At 38.1% G+C, this 21,679-nt stretch overlaps 1 protein-coding gene and 1 long non-coding RNA gene across 2 annotated transcripts; both read left to right on the forward strand.

The window, feature by feature from the left end:
- Positions 1-177: 177 nt before the first annotated feature.
- On the forward strand, positions 178-20,148 carry LOC144634126 (uncharacterized). The gene is made up of 19 exons (XM_078493063.1): positions 178-268; positions 1,369-1,619; positions 2,134-2,233; positions 3,015-3,110; positions 3,688-3,962; positions 4,467-4,575; positions 4,726-5,054; positions 5,329-5,470; positions 6,141-6,469; positions 6,850-6,991; positions 8,204-8,535; positions 9,060-9,213; positions 11,489-11,814; positions 15,802-15,940; positions 16,867-17,195; positions 17,702-17,840; positions 18,632-18,790; positions 19,229-19,463; positions 19,986-20,148. Exons 1-19 carry the CDS (start codon positions 199-201, stop codon positions 20,014-20,016), a joined length of 3,687 nt encoding a protein of 1,228 aa, XP_078349189.1. The 5' UTR covers positions 178-198; the 3' UTR covers positions 20,017-20,148.
- Positions 12,524-13,427, forward strand: LOC144642014 (uncharacterized). The gene is made up of 2 exons (XR_013568677.1): positions 12,524-12,612; positions 13,098-13,427. It is a non-coding gene; the product is annotated as an uncharacterized LOC144642014 (long non-coding RNA).
- Positions 20,149-21,679: the final 1,531 nt, after the last annotated feature.

Here is a 21,679-nt window from a genome sequence, read left to right on the forward strand (position 1 = left end):
AGGGAACAATTTCCCGCCTTTAGGCATTTTTTAATTAAAAAGATGGCCCAAAAGATATTGTTGCATTGTTAGACGCTTGTTTTTCTTATTATTCACACGTTTTCCCTCCTCCTCGATTTATTTCAAACAGGTCACTGCACTTTTCAAGATGATCAATGTGGATTGAAGTCTGATCGGAATGCCACGTTCCATTGGACTATGGGCTCTGGCCAGACACCAACAGAAAATACTGGACCGAGTAACGATCACACCTCATTCAATAAAGACGGTAAGATAGCTGAGCAACGAATTAAAACTTGAGCGTCTTAATTCAGTCGAGATAATAAGTACTGGTTTTGGCAAATCTTCGTTGAAGCACTCGAAGAATTTGCGAATTATTTTATCCAATCAAAAACTGGCGCGAGCGTTCACGAGTACTCCGAAAGCAATCGCGCGTATAAATACGTCATGTTGCTTAGCAACTTCTAGGGAGAAAACCCTCGGGCTCAGTCACTTCTTAGAGAAGTGATGTCGCCATCAACTGGCACTTGTTCTCCCGACTGTAATTGGAGGAGAAGTATCAATAACAAATTCGGCGTTTCACTAAAGCACTTGTTAAAGACAACCGCCCTATCAAAAACTGTTTGTCACGGCAAGCTCTAAACATGACAAACGCCCGCTTTAGAATCTGTTGTGGCGTTTGTCTTTATCAACTTTACGTTGACAATTAACATGCTTTTGTTGATAGTTCAAATTGATTGTCTGGTTATTGAATAAGGCTTTACACTTGTAAACTCTTTTGACGACAAAAACAACTGTTATGTTCCATGCTGGCATGGAATTATGTTACAGTCGAACATCTTTAATACGAACACAAATGCAACGGACAGCACCCGTATAATGGAGGTGTCCATATTTCAGAGTTGGAGTTTATATGAATTGTGATAAAAATAATAAATCACTTTATTTAAGTGTCAATGTATTTAGCACTATTGTGCTAATTGTGAACATTATAAACAGATAAACAAATATTGTAAATTGAACATAAACTTGTTAAAAACCCCAACTGACAGGAGGCTGAACAGTTGGCTTTTTACAACGCGTGGAGGAGTTGAATTTGGGTCGACCGAAAACAAATCCATCTAGTGGCAGGAAGGTGGATTTGAACCCGGGGCCATCGGATTGCAAGTCCAGCGCCCTACCACTAGATCACTCAGAAGAGGTTTGAGAACAAAGGAACAAACAACTGGAAAAATGCCCCTAGTCCCCAAAGCATTAGCAACCGCTACACCTGAGGACCATAAGAAATACAAGCTTTCGAAAGCTGCTACACTACTGCTTTTCCTTATATCCGCGATCGTACACTGTAACGGTGTTCTTATTTTGCAGGATCGTATATCTTCATTGAAGCTTCTCAGAGAAATCCCGGAGACGAAGCGAGGCTGTTAAGCGACGAGATAGGACCCAATGAAACAGTTTGTGTTCAGTTTTGGTATCACATGCACGGGTCAGATATCGGCAACCTGAGCATTTATCTGAAAACTAACCAATCAGAGACTCCTGTCTGGAGGCTCTCAGGAGATCAAGGAAACCGCTGGAGATTTGGACAAACGACTCTGAGTAGTCCGAGTTTATATAAAGTAAGTTGTTCCAGTTACTTTCTATTTGTCATTGGAAATTTACTTTAAAAAAAGAACTTTCATGAATATTTGACAATATACAATTTCGATATCAGATGAGAAAATTAGAAGTAAAGTCAGTCGACGTTTTGATGTATATATATTAGTTATGCAACGCTTTCGAGTGGTATACTATGGAATATCCCACGAGTCACTTGTATTTTTTCGGTATACACACGAGCCTTTAGGCGAGTGTGTATACCAAGAAAATACAAGTGACAAGTGGGATATTCCATAGTATACCACGAGAAAGTGTTGTGTAACTATTTTATACCATGCCATAGAAAATACGCTTTCTAAATTTCGTCGACAATAAGATCGCAGCGCACGATGGGAAGGTTGGATTGAATACCGTCGAATATACAACGGCTTTCCTGTATTCTGATTGGCTGTATTTTCTATAGCATGGTATAAAACATCATTGCCAAGAATGAAGAGTTAACATAATATTGAAAATTCTTTGTATTTTGTTTAGTTTGTGATAGAAGGAACAGTTGGATATGAAAGTCAAGGTGATATTGCATTGGATGACTTAACGGTGATCGATGGAATTTGTGAGAAAATTATCAAACAGGGTAAGTTGACAAAACACAAACCACGCTTACCTTTTATAATGTTCCTATAAATCTACGAACGTAATGTTCAAGGAGACAGTTTTGCTCATTGCCTTCTTTTTTCCGAGATTTTTTAGCTGAACAACCATTAGCTTATTTCCCGAAAAACTATTATTCTACGAATATGTATTTATTTTGTGAAAACAATTTCTGATTGTAGATAAACTTAGTGCAATTTCCCAAATATTTGTAAACGACTACTTTTGTAGCTAGATTTCTTTTACTATTTGCTTCAATTCCGATAATTTTTCAACAATTACTCGCACAAAGATAGAAAAAGTAGACAGACCCAGCGTTTCCCTACGGGCAGGTTTTTCTTATGCTTTATTCGTCTCAAAAAGAGAGAAGAGGAAAGCTTATAAAAGTCAAATCCGGTTATGGCCTGTACTCCACCCTGGGTTAGATTTTGGGCAGGTTTTGAACTTTGTTCGAGGAATAGCGTTGTTTTCTTCAAGACGAACTGCTGAAACAAAAAGCCGCTTTTGGCGCGAATGAATGGCATGACGTTTTAAGAGTAAAAGTCATTGTTCAATTCAAATAACAGCTGCGAATTTTGGCAAATCCTTGTAGAAGTGCTAGAAGAGCTACAGTTTGCTTGCAACTTTATGGTACTATATAAATTATATGCAACATTCCTACTAAAACACCACGTGTTCAGCAAATCCTCTTAATTAGGACAAATTCTGACTGAGGTATTTGTTCTCCATACGGTAGAAGTAACGATTTTTGTTTTATTCTCAAGGAAGTCCAGACTGCGATTTTGAGGAGAGTATGTGCGATTGGAATGGTCATGAAGAATGGGCTTTGAAGACACCAGTAGACGGATTTGAAACGTCCGGTAAGACAGGCTATTGCCATTATGTACAAATAATAAAATTGGTAAATTCTTCGCTGTAGTCAAAATACTTTTCACTAAGTTTCGGCAATGTTGCCTATTTCCGGGGACAAAACTTTTACCACCTACGCTGCGCAGATATTCTAATGTATTGCCATTATGTGCTGTTCTCCGTAAGTTGCAAGGTAGATGTATGCAGTGCTATAAAATAATATGAAGTAAAAATAATCTAAAGTTATCTTGTTTTTGTTTAATTTTATAAAATTTGTTTTGACGCATATAATGATAATGGATATGAGACAAATGTTTGGTTGGAAAGTTTCACACCAGGAACAAATGTTACATCGCTATGTAAAATACTGTTTAAACAAACCGAAAAATGGAATAATCAGTTAATAGTCCATAGATCCATAAAGTTAAGACAGTCAGTCAGTCAGTCAGTCAGTCAGTCAGTCGATTGTCTTTGGTAGACAAGCAGATTTATTCGTATTCAAAGCTGATACAAATGCTTAGTGCTATGCTTTGTCAGTTGAAAATTGTTAGCTTTATAAGCAGACTGTTCTATTCTTTTCTTATGCAGGTAGATTCGTTGCTTCTCTTCCTGCGGGAGCATCTGACGTGCCTTCTTCCCTGTCATCTCCAGTCATCAACAACAATGCTTACGAGTGGAAGTGCTTACGTTTCTGGTATTTCATTGGCAGTAATCATGGCCATGACCAGCATACGGCATCGTTAATGGTGCTACTAAGGCAATTGATTTCAAGGCAAACTATGCTGCTTCTCTTTGTGGACGAAGCAAAAAATAAGGCGCAGTATACACAGCTATCATTACCAAGCAATTACACAAATGTACAGGTATAAGATAAGATAAGGTATTTACTTATCTCTTGCTAAATAAATCATGGATAGGTTGAGCGAAACATGTGCTCTGTTTGTATACTTTATGACATTTAATCTTCATAAAGTAGACATTGCTGATCCTAGCAGTATGCAGGACGCGTGTCACATATCAACCTAGTAAATGACCTAAGCTCACAACGAGTCTCTCGTAGCTCAGTTGGTTAGAGCGCCCAACCGGTATCTGGGAGGTCATGGGTTCGATTCCTGTCGGGGACTCAGATTTATTCTTTGTCCCACGCTTGTGTCATGTTGAATAATTTCTTCACTATTTATCACCGAGCTTGAAATTTACCATCTTTATTATTTACTAAGTAGCTTTAATCTTCCAATGCTTGCACTAGTGGTTCCTTTTTACTCAATTTTTGGTATCCATCAAAGAAGAAATCCATGTGATATAATGTAGTTAACTTAACCTAACACTCACACTTTTATAACACTATTTCCTGTAACACGACACAGGTTGATTTTGTGGGTTTGAATGAATTATTTGGTGGGCAATTTCTCGCCATTGATGACGTCTCCTTTTCCAAAGAACCTTGTAAACAAATTCCTTGGAAACAAGCTGAAGGTGAGACTAGAAATGTCGCACTTTTTCATGTAATTCATGAGGTTTTTTTTCAATATCATTGCCAATAAAGCACAAAACATAACATGTTTTGTTAAGAAAGGTTAATATATAAAGTAAAGGTTTTCTATCTCTTCCATATTTTTTTTTTAGAATGCCAGCAAGCTCTCGGCATGGAAAACGGAGCGATCTTTGAGAGACAAATAAATGCTTCTTCCCAACTGGATGCCAATCATGCCGCCACTCAGGGTAGACTTAACTTTAAAGCAACTGCAGACATAGCAGGATCTTGGACAGCTGCCAGGAATGATTCCAGCCAATGGCTTCATATTGATCTGGGTAGTCGGTACACGAAGGTGACACGTGTAGCAACGCAGGGAAGAAGTGATGCCACGCAGTGGGTAACCAAGTACAAACTGCAGTACAGTAAGGATGGAGTGAACTTCCAGTACTACAGAGAACCAGGCAAAACTGCAGATAAGGTAAAATAAACATCTATTACACCTTAACTTAGGTCGAAAAATCTAAGCAAGGCTTCAATTATTTCATCATCTGCAACAACAACATATAACTTAAACAACAACAACAACAACAACAATGCCTCATTGCAATGCCCAAACGATGACAGAGGTAAATTTCACTAATCTTGCAACCCAGGAACCTTTATTTCTCCAAAACTAGTTCTAGTTGCGACCATCTATAAGATTGGTCCTTAAAATGACAGATCCGTAACAGTTTGCCATCATATTGATATAGGATTTTGCTGGAAACACAGACCAGGACACTGTTGTTTATCGTGAATTAGACCCGCCAATCAGAGCACGTTACATCCGTTTTCGACCACAAGCTTGGCATGAACACATTTCAATGAGAGTGGAGCTGTATGGCTGTCACAAAGGTGAGAGGTTTTGCATTTCGACCAACACGAAAAGCTTCGAAATGTGTGATTTTATTTTTAATGTAAGCATATTAAAAGTTAAGAAATAGATGCTATGTATTTTAAAAGTGGAAATTTTTTTGTAATCGGCGAGCTAGCCATACACTGACTCGTGATAAAATGAGTTGCCCGAATAAGGATATCTCCCTAGAATTAGTGACAAACCAGAGGAAATACAACAAACTAGCAAATTTAACATGAGTTTTTTTTTTAACTTAACGAATTGAGGGGTTCTACATCTATATCTACATTAAGAGGGGTCTTGAAAAGGGAGGCATACTCCCATCACTGCAAGCGTAAAAAAAAAAAAAATTAAAAAGTGTATTTTATATAATAAAATATGTACATAATTTAAAAAGATTACTAAGAAAAGAAAATATACAAAATTGAAAAAATACCTAAATATCAAGTTAATTTAGATTGAAAATTTGAACCTAGTTAAAATGTCATTATTCTAATCAAAGTGCGTTCTTGAATAATTAAGATTTTTTTTTACATTTAAAACATCGTTAGGTAAGGCGTTCCATGTATTTTCTGACAGTTCTCGGTGGCAATAACAGTATAGGACACACGTGTTTTTTTAAAATTTGTATTAACCTTTTAATTTGCATCAATTCCCTAATTCCATTAGAATGTCAAGGAGCTCTTGGCATGGAAAACGGTGGAATACTTGACGGACAAATTAGCGCCTCTTCGCAGTGGGATGCCAATCATGCTGCCATCCAGGGAAGACTTTTCTTTCAAGCAGCTGGAGCAAAACAGGGAGGTTGGTCAGCTGGAAATAATAATCCCAAGGAATGGCTCCAGATTGATCTTGGTAGTCAGTACACTAAAGTGACAGGTGTATCAACGCAAGGAAGAAATAACCACCCCCAGTGGGTAACAAGTTACAAACTGCAGTACAGTAACGATGGACTAAACTTCCAGTACTACAGGGAACAAGGACAAACCGCCAACAAGGTGAAGTAAACAGCCAAAGAAAGATTGATGAACATTTTTGGGTCAGTTTTTGGTTGAAGCTGCTTAAGTTAGATTCAGCACAGAGGTAGCGTAGTGATTTCTGGTGCTGGTCTTGTAATTTGGAAATTCCGTGTTAAAGTCCTCATCGTACCACAAGCTAGATTTTTTCTTCATCTCCCGGTCTACGCTGCATAAATAGCCAACTGGCTAGTCTCCTTTAGTTTGAATTATTGTCTATGCGGTATTACAGCAAATATCTTTCGGAACTTTGCGGTAGTAAACAATCTAATTTATAATGTTGTTTTCTCTTATAAAGTTAAGTTCAGTTGTGCAGGAGTACACGGATCGAGAGTTTAACTAATATCTGCTGTCTCACTTAGGATTTTACTGGAAACATGGACCAGGACACTGTTGTCTATCATAACCTAAACCCACAAATCAAAGCACGTTACATCCGTTTTCGACCAGAGGCCTGGGATGGTCACATATCCATGAGGGTGGAGCTCTATGGTTGTCAGGAAGGTAGAATGTTTATCTTCGAGGAACACTTATCTTAATCCTTGTCTTAATGTTAAGTCCATGATAAACTCTTTTAAATTCTGGGAAAAAAGAATGAGTTAAGTGTGACTTATAATCTTGGGTTTTAAGGTAAGCAATTACAACTAGGCTTTAAAACATGAATGCTTATAGAATAGAAAATCACTTAAAGTGAAATGTTGCTCAGAAGTTGCCCAGCTAGTGAACTTTTCCCTTTGTGTAAAGTATACACAGTTGCACATCATAAAGGGCATTGTTTGGTATCGAATCAGAATACAGCAAATTGAGGCCTAGATATCGATCGAATCCCAAAAGGTCTTATGGCTTCCCTTACTGTTTGTATTGCTTAGTTGTGTAGTCTTTTTGAAATGTGTACGGGTGCGGGGAGGGGGGCTTCCTTTGCTACACAACTCAAAAACTGCGGCATAGTAGTGCCGGGCAACAGATTGTGCACAGTAGCTATCGAATGGTTGATAAGGGCAGAGTGGATAGTTTGACAAATTTCATTTTTTAGCTCGTATATTTTGTTCTTCACCGTGCACAAAACACAATATATATTTGCATTTTGTTTGCTCCCCTAAAAGTTTGCCGAACATCAAAACAACAGACACTTATAACGGTGACCGGCCAGTCAAAAGTAAGGCTTGCGAATTATAATAATTAAAAATAACTTCAACGATTCTGAAATGATTTTTCATTTATTGGTTGTTAACTGCCAACCGTGACTAGTTTTTCACTTGTTGTTCCACACCACCCAAACATTTTGTGTGACGTGGTCGAACCATCAGATAAGTAATCTGGCTGAAAATGCAAAAAAAAAAAAAAAAAAAAAAAAAAAACATCTCAACGGCGTAAAACGTCAAACGCAAAACCGCCACTATTCGCATTTCACACGCATGCAGTCATTGATATTTAAATTTTTCTGAGAAAACAAAACTTTGGGTGACGTCTTGCTTAGCAACCACTTTATTGACACAGACTTCCAGGCACGGCTTCCAGGCACGGCTATGCCGTTAAAGAAACGTGCCGACTTTCTTCTCCCTGATTTGTACATATATTTTAATTGAAGGGTTTAGTTTGCTCTCAAAACTAATAGTAATTTGTAAACACGACCACAAAAACCATGCTGCAACACATTTCTCGTGTATAAATAAAATCTATTATTTTAATTATTATTATTGTTATTATTATATTAAGAATGTCAAGAAGCTCTGGGCATGAAAAATGGTGCAATAACTAACGCACAAATCAGTGCTTCATCGGAATGGAATCTCAATCATGCAGCTATCCAGGCAAGGCTGGACTTTAAAGCTATTGTTTCTAATAAAGCGGGATCTTGGTCGGCTGGCAGAAATGATGTAAACCAATGGCTCCAGGTGTATCTGGGTAGTCAGCGCACTAAAGTGACAGCTGTTGCAACGCAAGGAAGAAGTGATTACCCTCAGTGGGTCACCAAATACAAACTGGCATATAGTGACAATGGAAAGAACTTTATGCGCTACTGGGAACGAGGGCAATTTACAGAGAAGGTGAAATTACGTAATCCACCGAAATGTGGATTTTTGATTTTTGTTTCTAAAATCTTTGGAAAACTTTAAACTCAAAGGGACTGTGTCACGGCTGAGCTTAGTCTATCTTTTTACGTTTTGCCAAATACTCAATATGAAAACTTAATTTTAGCGAGGAAATTATTTCTTTGGATCTAAATGACATAACCATAGGTTTATTTCAAACAAAATTATGGCTCTAGGGCGTTAAAGTTAAAAGTTACAAACATTAAACGGGATTAACTTTGAAAACTGTTTGGCCCAACAGTTTTTTAGAATAAAAGCTCTTTATTTGTTGTCCATCTGTGTCTCCTTTTGTATTAAATTTTACCGTGTTATCGAAATCTTTCTTCGACATTTTTAAAAGAGGCAATTTAATAAATTTCACCGAGTTTGGTTGCCATTTTCTTTTAACTTAATTTGGTTGAATTCCGTGACACAATTCCTATAAGCAATTACGTTTGCAAATGACAGTTCCTCAGAAATGTATTTTCTTTCTTGTCTAGACATTTGCTGGAAATAGGGACCAGTACACTATTAAACGTCATGTCCTATACACACCAATCAGAGCACGTTACATCCGTTTCCTACCAATGGCTTGGTACGGGCACATATCAATGAGAGTGGAGCTGTATGGATGTCTGGAAGGTGCTTGGGGAGGTAATGATAATCATGATAGAACAAGGATTCGCAATCTTAAGTTTAAGGGCCCATTACAGTATCTCGTTGCCAAGCTACGCGGTTGCCACGCAAGTGCAATTTATTTCTGGTTTTCTCGCATTAGCGGCTGAATTAATTCCCTTTCGGTTGATTCTGAATCATATTCCTATCACAGAAATTTGTTTTGCAGTGAAAGCAAACTGGGTAAATGGAAATAAAGAAACTTTTTAATACTAAATGATTGCAAAACATATACGAAGCTCGAAGCAAGTATCTGAAACCGCCGAAATATTTTAAACAGCAGTGCCGATGCATTAGAAAACATGCGAATGTGCGGCGATACCGTGTTTTTCATCGGTTAACCATTCAGCTCACTGAAGAAATCCGTGAAAGCCATGGCCAAAAATTAAAGCATTATCACTTGAACAAAATCAGGCTCATAGAAAAAGCAGCGATTTATTTCATCCGCGAAACGAAGATAAGGTAATTTTTACGCAGTTACCGAATAAATATTTAGGAATGAACTTGATTTGTCTGCCGTACATTGCTTGCAGAAACTGTTTAAATGATTGGTACAGCAGTCCTACCACATGACAAATTCACAAACGTACAAAACTGCGAAAACTAAACTATATAAAACACCTGTATAAAAACATTTCAGCCCACAAACGTTAACTATTTATTCAACCGAACTACGAATTGTAGCCTTCTTGCTCAAAGCATTATAACGCCGTTTACGCTAATTCGCAAATTACGAACCGAAAATAAAGAAACTCACACTAAACTCTTTTTAATACTTACGACCGACTCTGTTTACATTTGTTATTGCCTGTACATGTTAGTTGAGCGACAGTAAACGTCGTTAAAGCTTTACGAACACGAGCAAGTAGTAAAGTTTGCCGTGTCGAAAAATTATAGTTTTTGAAGCGTACGTGAGCGTGGGGAAAGCCAACTTAGTGCGGCAACGGCAATTACGATGATTTCAACCAATCAGTCACCGTAAAATTTTACTTCCGGTACGGACGAAAATGCGTCCTTTTCTCGGAACGAAAAAAAGGTACCTACTGTCTTTTGCAGTAAATCGAAAGAAAATACAATTTTCTTGAAAAGTAAGCATGCGTTTTTGGAAAATCAACGAAAAAGTTGTGTTCAAAAAGGTGGTCAACAGAACCCTTTTTCTCTCCTTATTTTTTATTTTGTGCTTACAAAAAACGCATGCTTGCATTTTTTAAGATCAACGTACGGATTGAAATAAAACTACAAACTATGAATAAAACCTTAAGTTTCTTGCGAAAAACTCATTTTTTTGTTCTGGGTCACGTGACATTAGACGTGTCCCGATGACGTCATCAACTGGCTTGCACTCGCACTTTAAAACTACTGTCTTAATTTGGTTAAATAAAATCAAAGATATATCAAGTTATAGCCAATTGAATTTTCCCTAGCAACGGCCCCAAAAGATACTGTAATGGGCTCTTAAGTTAAAGTACTTCATGTAAACATTATTATCCATCGTCCTATTTCTGTACACTCTCATTGGACAAGACACTTCTCGTGATCCTCATCCTGATCCTGATTCTGGTCCTGATCCTGATCCTGATCCTGATCCTCCTCCTCCTCCTCCTCCTCCTCCTCCTCATCATCATCATCATCATCATCATCATCATCATTATCATCACCACCATCATCCTCATCATCATCATCATCATCATCATCATCATCGTCGTCGTCGTCATCATCACCATCACCATCACTTCAAGTTAAAGCACTTCATGTAAACATTATTTTCCATCGTCTTATTTCTGTACACTCTCATTGGACAAGACACATTTCGTGGTCCTCATCCTCATCCTCCTCCTCGTCCTCATCGAAAGTTCAAGTACTTCATGTAAACATTATTACCCATGGCCATCGTCTTATTTTTGTGCACTCTCATTGGATACATATGATAGGTTTTTTTTTTCTAGTTTAGCTTAGTTGTTATTGATTGTAACGCCACACGTATGTTGTGATTGATTTCTAAATAAAGACTTCAAATACTACTACCCTCGGATAGTGTTTACCCTCGGATTTTTCAGAGTACCTTATACAGCTAGTACACCCGAGCGTTTTCTAGTACACAGCACGGTTGGCAAAGACCAGAACACAACACCGAAAACCCCATGCCCTACTCTTTTCAATGGATGACGCACACCAATAAATAAAAAAATTATTTCTCATTCTTTAAATTAAAGTCGACGCTCATTTGCTTATATCGATCCTTTTAAACTAACAGGATGCAGTCGAGCTCTTGGCATGGCAAACGGTGCGATCTCTGACGCACAAATTACTGCCTCTTCGAAATGGGATGCCAACCACGCCCCCTTTCAGGCCAGACTTAACTATCACGTAACCAAAAAGGCGGGATCTTGGTCTGCGCTCAAAAATGATATCCACCAATGGCTCCAGGTTGATTTGGGTAGTCATTACATTGGAGTTACACGTGTTGCAACACAAGGGAGAAATTCCCACAGCCAATGGGTAACCAAGTATAAACTGCAATACAGCAAGGATGGGGCGAACTTCCAATACTACAAGGAACAAGGACAAACTGTCGATAAGGTAAAATATACCTAATTTATAGTGGTTTTCGTGGGAGGCGCGGTGGCCTAATGCTAAGTGCACAAGATTCCGGATCGAGCGGTCCGGGTTCGAGACCTGGCCGGGGTCACTATGTTGTGTTCTTAGGCCAGACACTTTACTCTCATAGTGCCTCTCTCCACCCAGGTGTATAAATGGGTACCGGCGAATTTACTGCACGGGGTAACCCTGCGATGGACTAGCATTCCATCTGGGGGGGGGGGGGGGGGGTAGCAATACTCCTAGCCGCTTTATGGTACAGAAACCGAGATAAGCACCGGCCTGATGAGCCACTTGGCTCGACAGCAGGCTTTACTTTTACCCTATAGTGGTTTTCACTTAAGTGTTGAAAGTAATTCGCATTTGCTTTGCATTGGTTTCACATTACTACGCTTAGTGATTGGTTTAACAAACTCCCATCATTTTCTTAGCCAATCAGAACTTAAACCAATCGTGACACACTATGTACGTTTACCTGTATTTGCTTGGAGTTTTGATTGGTTCGCTGCATGTCTGTTTCGTTTGTGATTTGCTAGAGCAATAACTTTGGTTTATGACACTCAATTGAAAACTGCTCTGTTATGCAAAACGTCAGTTACCTATATACCTATAATACAGATGTTTGATTGTTCTTATCGGGTTGATTTCATATAGTGTAATTATAGAGCTATAGATTTTTTACGTGTACATACAGGTGGTGTGCGCACTATGACCGCAATGCATTATTTTGATCAATTTCCAACATGGCGGAAGATTGTTGTGATGCGAGCGGTTTTTCGGGTGAGTTTGATCGTTTGCACAACATTCGCTGGCCTTTTCTCTGCTTAAATATTAGATTTGGATAGGTCGGGAATAGGTAAGTTAGTTTTTTGCGTCGAAAGTCTAACATTTAAAGCGTATCATGGTAAATTTGGTCATTTTCTCGAACAAGATAAAATGGCCGACTTTTCTCTTCGTCTAGTAGGTCGGACGTTTTTGTTGAACACGGCTTTCAGCTAGTGGTGCTTGGCGTAAAATTATAATACAACAAAAGCTTAGACAATTTCCAATATGGGAAACATAATGCACCAGTATGCACCAGTCGATTTACGCCGTTTCGACTGAACGAAAATGTCCCTTTTTGAGTGTTAATCGTCTGTACTATTGAAGTTTCCTGCGTCGAGTTGGTATCGAGTCCAGCACTTTTATTCTACAAATTTCCAATGTTTTTGGAAGTTATGTTGTTTGCTTCAAAATGATTTAATTATGTGTTCTTTGGGACTTAGGAGAATCCAATTTAAGAGAAAAAGTTGCTGTAGATGATCAAGATGAATGTCAAAAGGACGCTAGTTTACTGAAGAAGCATGCGAATTATTTGTTTGTACTGTACTGATTCTTATGTCACGGTTGAATTATAGTTCCTTTTGAACACCCAAAATAATTTTTCAGTCTTTCCGGTTTATTTGGGGGACTGAGAAGATAATAAATTGCTATTTTGTTGCATAAATTGCTTCTACCCAAGTGGACCAAGTATTGCCTGTTCCAGGCTCTAGCAAGATAATAGGTTGCATTATTTGAGCTTCAGAAGGTCACTTTGAAATGTTTTATTGCATCTGTTGTAACTAAAAAGTGATTCCACTACAACATTTGTGGAGACTTCATGTACAGCAAAATAATGTTGTGGAAGTGATAAGTTCAATAAATTGTTTAAAACTTAATGAGGTTCAAATTGGTTCTGTTCATTATTTTGCAAGTGGTTATCCTGCTTATTACAGAAGAGAAATACCCTGGTTAGTTTTGTCTCTGTCTGACACAGGCATCAAGCTTTTTGGCCAAGAGTATTTAATTTAATTTGTTGAGCTTGGTAACAAGAAAAAAATAAGTCCTGCCCCCTACTCATTTGATGTCAAATTATTAAGTCTGTATATTTCCAGCCAAGTTGCCCAGCAGGCTGGAGCTTATACCAGTTTCAGGAGCTTGAAGAGACTAGGAGTATTCTCCCCCCTCCCCTCCTGAATGGGATGTTAGCTAGTCTATCACAGGGTTACCCCCAGCAGTAAACTTGCCAGTACCCATTTATACACCTGCATGGAAGGAGGCACTATAAGAGTATTAGTGTCGTGCCCAAAAACACAACACAATGACCGGGGCCATGGTTTGAATCAGGACTGCTTAATCCAGAGTCCGGTGCACTACGCTTCCATACCACCCTTAAATTATCAAGACACTAATGGAAATATTATTATTATTATTATTATGAAATGACACAGTGTTTCTTTCACAATGTTTTATTTATGCAAATTTTAGCAACCTTCAGCATCTGAGGTTGTCACTTGATGTGTTCCTCAATCTGGTTGGTTTATTCTGAAGCTTCCCCTGGAGAAAAAAATTCTGTCTCCAAAGTTATCCTCCAGACCTGTGCATTTTATATTCAGTTGCTGTTGCAGTGTAATATCCCTGAATAAAATTAAAGAAAAAACTTGATTATAAACCAGTTCTGTTATAATTGAAGTTGCAGTAATAAATGGAAGTACCATAAACAATCATGGTCTGTATACACACAACAGTAGCAGGGGGAGGGCTTCCAGTGAGATATTCACAAAAGTTAAAGTATGAGCTGTTTTTGCAAATAACTGTGGTTGGCTCAAAATTACATGAATTAATAGAATGCACTTGGTCCAAATTGGCCTTCAACATTAGAGCTTAGCAGCCCTGGAAGCTATAGTACATCACTGGTTACCCCTAGCATTGTATTAGGTTGCCCTAGTATAGTCGAGAGAGTCACTTGTGAGATAATTATAAGACTGCTCAATGACACAAAACACCCCCAGTCAGCCTTCGAACAAGGTCCAGAGGATCTTTTTTTCTAATGGCAGCTAGTAATCAAGCCTACATTGTAAGGTATGTAGCCAGATTAAAAGTTCTAATAGAAACTCAGCTGATATATTTTCTGTTTAGACTCTAGCACTGATTTACTTCAGCCCAGCAGACAAGTTTTAATTTGCCTAAGTGAGATTTTTTAGCATCAAATCAAACCCAAACAATGATATCAAACTAATTTACAGGAACACAATTTTTTAAATTAATTTTACTTAATAACTGTATTTTGAAATCGTAGTTAGTTTGTTGCAGGAATTATCTTTGTTGATCATTTGAAGTGTCGTAAAACCAGAATTTTCTTCGATGCTGCTAAACACTGTACATCAGTCATTATGAGAGCAAAAAATAAATAACTTTTGAAAGCTATAATCCCTTAAGAACTTTTCGAAATAAAGAATAAGAAACAGAAGCAAAACAGTTAGGAAGATTATTAGCTTTAATGGCTGGTGAAAAGTATGCCGTGAAAAGTAATACAAAATAAATCAGGACACGTAACATAAATAACATCAACATGTGACAAATATGTTTTCCTCATTTCAAATCAAGGTACGATATACTTGTTCGTAGTGGTTAATAAAGCTAAAGGGCAACCGCCTTGTGTCATTACATGGTTATATTTAGGCTTAGCACATCCTACATCGTGTTTAAATAAAGGTTGCTTATCCAACTATGTTTACAAGCATGATTCTTACCTCTGGCTTTGATGCAAGTCCCGTCTAGACACACAAAACCGATATTTTAAACTCCACGCACTGAAGTCTGAGGAAATCTTTGATTCCAAAGATCGAAAACATGTCAAAACTAAGATATACATCGAAAGAATCACAAAAGCGGCGTTATTTTGAACAGAAATAAGTAATTATGGCGTTCACAAGAGATCCTCACACGATGGCCGCCATGAGCAAATGAAGCAAAACCGAAACAACTACCAGCGTGCATTGCGGTCGTAGCACGCACACCACCTGGTGTACATACAGGAATATTTAACAATTATCCTGCGAAATGTAAATTGCAACCAGATGAGGTTAGTTGATGAATGATGATTCTGAATGTAATCAAAAACTATTTTGATTGATAGATCTTTAACAGTTTGCCGTCCTTCTCATTTAGAAATTTGCTGGAAACAAAGACCGAGATACTATAAATTTTCACGACCTAAACTTACCAATCAGAGCACGTTACATCCGGTTTCGACCAGAGGATTGGTATGGGCACATATCAATGAGGGTGGAGCTGTATGGTTGTCAAGGTAGTGTGAAAGATTTTTTTCATTTTTAATCCATCCAATTGCAAGGAAGAGAATAATAATAATAATAGAAGAAGAATATAATTAGGTCAAATGTTAAAGCATTAAGGTACTTGCATATTAGCATTAAGGATTTTTCCAACCTCATACTTTTAATTGGTTATATGTGGAGACATACACCATGACTCTGGTGAATGCAAAAAGTACTTCATTTGCTTCTGTCCAATTCAAGATCTACTTGTTAAGCGTGTTAAGCTCAAGCGTGTTCTAGCGTGTCTTTTTCTCAAGCGTGTTCTAGCGTGTTCTAGTATGTTTAAGTGTGATTTCTCGCACGCTTAGCGTGTCATGATAAACACGCTAATCTAAACAAAAGTTTAGCGTGTAAGAATCACCGAAACAAAACCTAGTGTGTCGTCTTTGTTGTACGAATTAAATATGCGCATAAGGCGTGCTATATTAGCGTGTCGTGAGCGTGCTATCAACTTTTTTCCTGTTTTCCCATTGAGGGTCACATATGACATAATTTTTATCATCTTGATTATCTTGATCGAATCGACTTAACGTCTGAGTTCACATTTAGATCTCATATAGATTCGTTCAAGCAAATAAGACAATGTACTTCTCCAATTCATTAATTATTTATCAAGATAAAACAAAGAAACTCATAACCGCGGAGGAGGTTAAGATACCCGGTCTTAATTAGCATATATATTTGCAGTTTTTTTTTTTCTATTTACTCCGTAGTTGTTTGTTTAGATTGAGAAGATATGTCAATCACGTCGAATTTCATCAAAAATAGTCCACTGTGCTTCGTATTTTCAACTCACGTCTAAGTGTTTGGATATCCCGATAAAACGCTGTCGCTCGTGGTTGATATATAACGTCAAATACACCCTAAGCTATTTCAATTTATTTCATAAAACCTTTAGCATGTCTGGAAGCACTAGGGATGGAAGACGGTGCTATCATTGAGAGACAAATTACTGCTTCTTCGCAACTGGATGCCAATCATGCCGCCACTCAGGGCAGACTCAACTTTAAAGCAACTACAGTCAAAGCAGGATCATGGTCAGCTGCCAGAAACGATTCCAGTCAGTGGCTCCAGATTTATCTGAGTAGTCAGTATATTAGCGTGACACGCATAGCAACGCAAGGAAGAAATGATACCGCCCAGTGGGTAACTAAGTACAAACTGCAGTACAGTAACGATGGAGTGAACTTCCAGTACTACAGGGAACCAGGGCAAATTGCAGATAAGGTGAGATACTCGGTGAGGAGATTAAAGGATACATGGTTGACTTCAGAATACACTGCAGTTCAGCTCCCAAGCAGTTTTAACCTTGTAAGACTGTTAATTAAGTAATCAAAGTTGTAGTGGTTTCATGTAGACTTTCTCCATTTGCTGAACTACGTATATACAATCCGCGCCATAATTCCTTTGGGACACTCATTTTACCTACACTAACGTGACGTTACGAATTCTCAGAAATGGAGAACCCCCTCCCCCAAAAAAGAATTTTGCAAAATAGAGGGCAACGGGAGGCATTGTTTTTTTTTTCAAGGTACACAACGTTGTAAGGGGGCAGGGGTTAATAGCTATTTATTTCCCTGTTTCAAGTATGAAAAACGGCAAGTGTCCCGAGAATTGTGGCGTTGATTGTTGATAGACTGATAGACAGTTGGTAGGCTAACAATTTAGAGTGCAGGAATGAGGTTCTATGGGGATAAATCCTTATATGATGTTGTCATCTTTTTTTAATTTAGAACTTTACTGGAAACACCGACCAGAACACTGTTGTATATCACGAATTATACCCACCAATCAGAGCTCGTTACATCCGCTTCAGACCAGAGGCTTGGCATAATCACATATCAATGAGAGTGGAACTATATGGTTGTCAAGGTACTTGAAGTTTTACAAAGCCATTATGTAACCCTTTACATGTTTTCGTACGTATTATGTCATGGTGTTAATATGCACTTTTTATGGTGTACCGGTGGCTCTCATTATAACATAACAACAACCTAAGAATAATCAACCGAGCATGACATCCACCCAAGAAATGCCACGATCCTTGAACGAGGAATCTCAAGTTACACCAAGAGACTGTTCCTAGAGTCGTGGCACTCTACGGTGGATTCCAACGCGGTTAACGAAAGGAAACCCCTTCCGCGCGCTTACACTCCATTGTTAAGGAATTAAAAATTGGATGGCGTATTCAAACATGACTAGCGCGCGCTAATATTATAACGAACTCATTTTTCAATACTCTGATGAAGGTGGACAGAGGCCACCGAAAATTTAGTGTTTAATAATCTCAGATCAGATGAATCATTCTACTGAAAATAAGCAGAAGGTTCAAAGTTTTAAATTTAGACGTTCAATGAGTGTTTTTTAACACTAAAGCTGTCAGAAAAACTCGAAAATAAGTGAAAACTTAAACCGTCTTTTGGCTTTGTTATTTTTTGGTCAAATGGTAAAACTAAACCAGCCCTTTTTTGTTCGTATAATAAGATTGTAAAGCCATTTTTTCCTGATGTGTAAGCTCATCAATATGTTAAAACCATAACCATATTCACCAAATGGCTATTCCATATCGTAATGCTAAAGTACCAAAATCCTAAAACCTGAATTTAATATACTGTTGAAATGACATTTAGTACATGTAATAACTCAGTCATTCATTGATTTAGATGACCGTCCTTGTGACATATCAGTAGACTGGTGTGGATGGAAAAGTGTGCGTGGATGGAAAAGAATAAGATACAACGAGCTTGAACAGGACTATCAGGACGATGGTGATGGTGATGATAATGTTGATGAAAGTAGTAAAGATGATGAAAATGATGAAGGTAACTCTGATACTTTTTACTGAGAGTAGGGAAGTTTTTTCAGCAACCTAACGGTCGAATCAAACATACTGATAAAAACATAAAAATACAAAGAGTAACGTATGCCAAGCTCAGTGTGATTTGTTCCTTTCTTTTGTTCTGTAAGTGGTCGATTCATGACAGAAATGGACCGCACAGGCTGACAATACGGGAGCTTTGATATTTTTCGTATTTACTATCCCTTAGCTTGTGAGCTTGTTTAACAGAGCAATCGATATCTTTGGCTATTGCATTGCCCCACAATTTGCTTTTGGCAAGGCGTGAAAACAGCAAGTTATAAGATCAAATGTGTGAAGCCCACTGTTATCCACTAAGTGAATCAGTTATTGTAAAGAACTTGGATTTATTAGCACAGTAAGTAGAATTTCCATGTGCTAATGTTCGTGCTTTTTGTCATAGTTCACCCAAGTAACTACGAGATTCACCTTCCAGACAGCAGTCTTGGTTACGTATCATTCTCCGACATATCTTCAAGTGGCAGCGGTTTTACAATTTGCTTCTGGTTGAAGACAGAAAACAGTGGCTTCTTCATTGAATACAAAGTAGCCGCATCAATAGAACAAAATGCGACGTTGGTACTTGGAGTCTATTGTGGTAGCCACGCTTTTGATATTGTGTTTGGGAACAAAAGAAGGTACCAAAAATATTTTATTTTAAAAATAAAAATGAAATGAAAACTTATGCAATAAAATTTTACTAAAGGATGCGTAACAATTTCCTCTGTCAATTTTTGCTATCCATTTATCCCTTTACAGTGCAGCTTCTCCTGAATAGTCCCCAGTCGTCTTCATACACCGCACAGAAAGCACAGGGAGAGATGACTACCGACAAAGGGAGCGCAAGGTGAATCATCCCCTGCTCTCCCACCTCGCATGCTTCTCTCCCTTTGCCACGTGCCATATGAAATACGACTGGGGACGAGACAACAACTTCTCCAAATCTTAATGACAGCCCCGGTTCGTCGCAAATCTATTTTTGTCATCCGAGGTTTCCATTTATCAATTTGCACAAAATTTTGTCAGGTGGCCTTGGTTGGAGTAGTCACACGGTAAGACGTGACGAATCGGTTTGATATATTATCACCTTTTTAGCAGCAAGCTCGTTCGTTTTGTTATGCTTCACAACTCGTGAATCGTACGTGCTCACCAACTTGAAGTTATCTCTATATAACAGCAATATGCCAGTGAACGTGACAGACAACACATGGCACCATGTGTGCTTGCTTTGGGAAGGTGACAGCGGGCTGTTGGCAATTTTCAAAGATGGTGAAAGAAATCATCAGTCACATGGGTTTCGAGCAAGTTCCCTAAATGTGAGGATTGAAGGTAAGTGATTAAATTATGCATTGAGAAGGTGACTGTTACATTATTGTACTTAAACTTATATTTGAAAAATGCTGTGTATTTGTCAATTTAGTTTATTAAATTTACGTTAAGCAAATGTATCTCCTAAGGAATAATAACCATGACGATTGGCTTCAGAGCCTCAAGCAAACCCACGTCAGTTCTTGGAAAATTGAGTGGTTTCAACGTATGGAGTTTTGCACTGTCAGCGGAAGAGATACTGCGCATGTCACATGGCTGTGGGGATGAAACAGGGGACACAAAGGCCTGGGAAACAGTTAAAGAAGGGTTGAAAAAAGAAGTTAAGGTGCAGTGGTTTCGAACTTGTAATGATAGGAAAGGTGAGTCACTTAGAGAATGAAAGCAGTACAGTCTTTCAAATCTTACTTCGAAAGATTATTTTTTAACAAGAAAATCAACGATAAGTAGATTACATGACCTTTCGACGACCTCATGTCATTTTTATCAAATGTGAAGAAATTAACATAAGGAGCAAGTATTTATAGACAGAAATAGAAGTGTGAAAAATATATTAAAGTAATAAAGCATGATAAGCGTGTATCTAAACAAAAAGTGTCGCGCGAATAGAGTCCGCTAGAGTGTTTAGTTTTGGTCATTTCTTTCCTGTGAATAGACCAACAAACCCCACCAACGTGCTGAGGAACATTCGTTAATTTTCTTGTTGAAATGTTTTTAAAAATCAACTACTATCTGAACGGTAAACAACAAGTATATGACAAATATGACTCAGAGTCATCAGTTAACGAATGTATTGAGTATTGAGTGGCGTTGTTGAACTTCAAGATATACTTATGTCCCTACCTATCTTCTTATACTTATTCTGCGAAAATCTTATTAGGTCCGTTTGTTAACTTATTTATTCATTGACAGCTGCTCATTAAAGCACTGTTTTGTATCTCAAGTTAATAGGCGATTTCCAAATTACCCTTTGCCTCTGTTTCGAAACGAGTCTACGTGTGAAATCATTCAAATGAAAATGAGTTTGATTTGCATGAAAATGGACCTGTAGGTGAAACTGATTTTCATATCAATGGTTTCGCACGTAGACTCGTTTTAAAACAGAGGCAATGGGTAACTCGGAAATGGCCTATTGCGCCCTCGAGGCACTTTGTAATTGTTGTTTTCCGTCTTATAATGTAATTCTTTTTAAGCGGCCGGAACTGCATGTTTTTTTTTTTTCAAGGTGACCGACTTCTGGTAGATACCAACGCTACCCGTTTTAACGGGTCCTCTGTTCTTGTAAGTCCACCATACAACAGATCACGTGACTGGCACAGTAAGTGCTTAAAGTTTCGTTACATGCTTCGCGGAGCTGGAGAGAAGACACTAAAAATTTACCAGAAGACAGAAAGCTATCGAGAAATACCCATCTGGATTGCAAAGCACAACACTGGTCACAACTGGATTTATGGTCAAGTTGCATTAAGTTCTGTTTCGAACTTCCAGGTAACGATAAAGATGTGGGTAGTTCTTTCATCTCCCTCCC

The sequence above is a fragment of the Oculina patagonica genome, chromosome 1 (assembly GCF_052425735.1).
Source record: "Oculina patagonica isolate OP01 chromosome 1, crgOcupat, whole genome shotgun sequence".
In the NCBI taxonomy this organism is placed as follows: Eukaryota; Metazoa; Cnidaria; class Anthozoa; order Scleractinia; family Oculinidae; genus Oculina; species Oculina patagonica.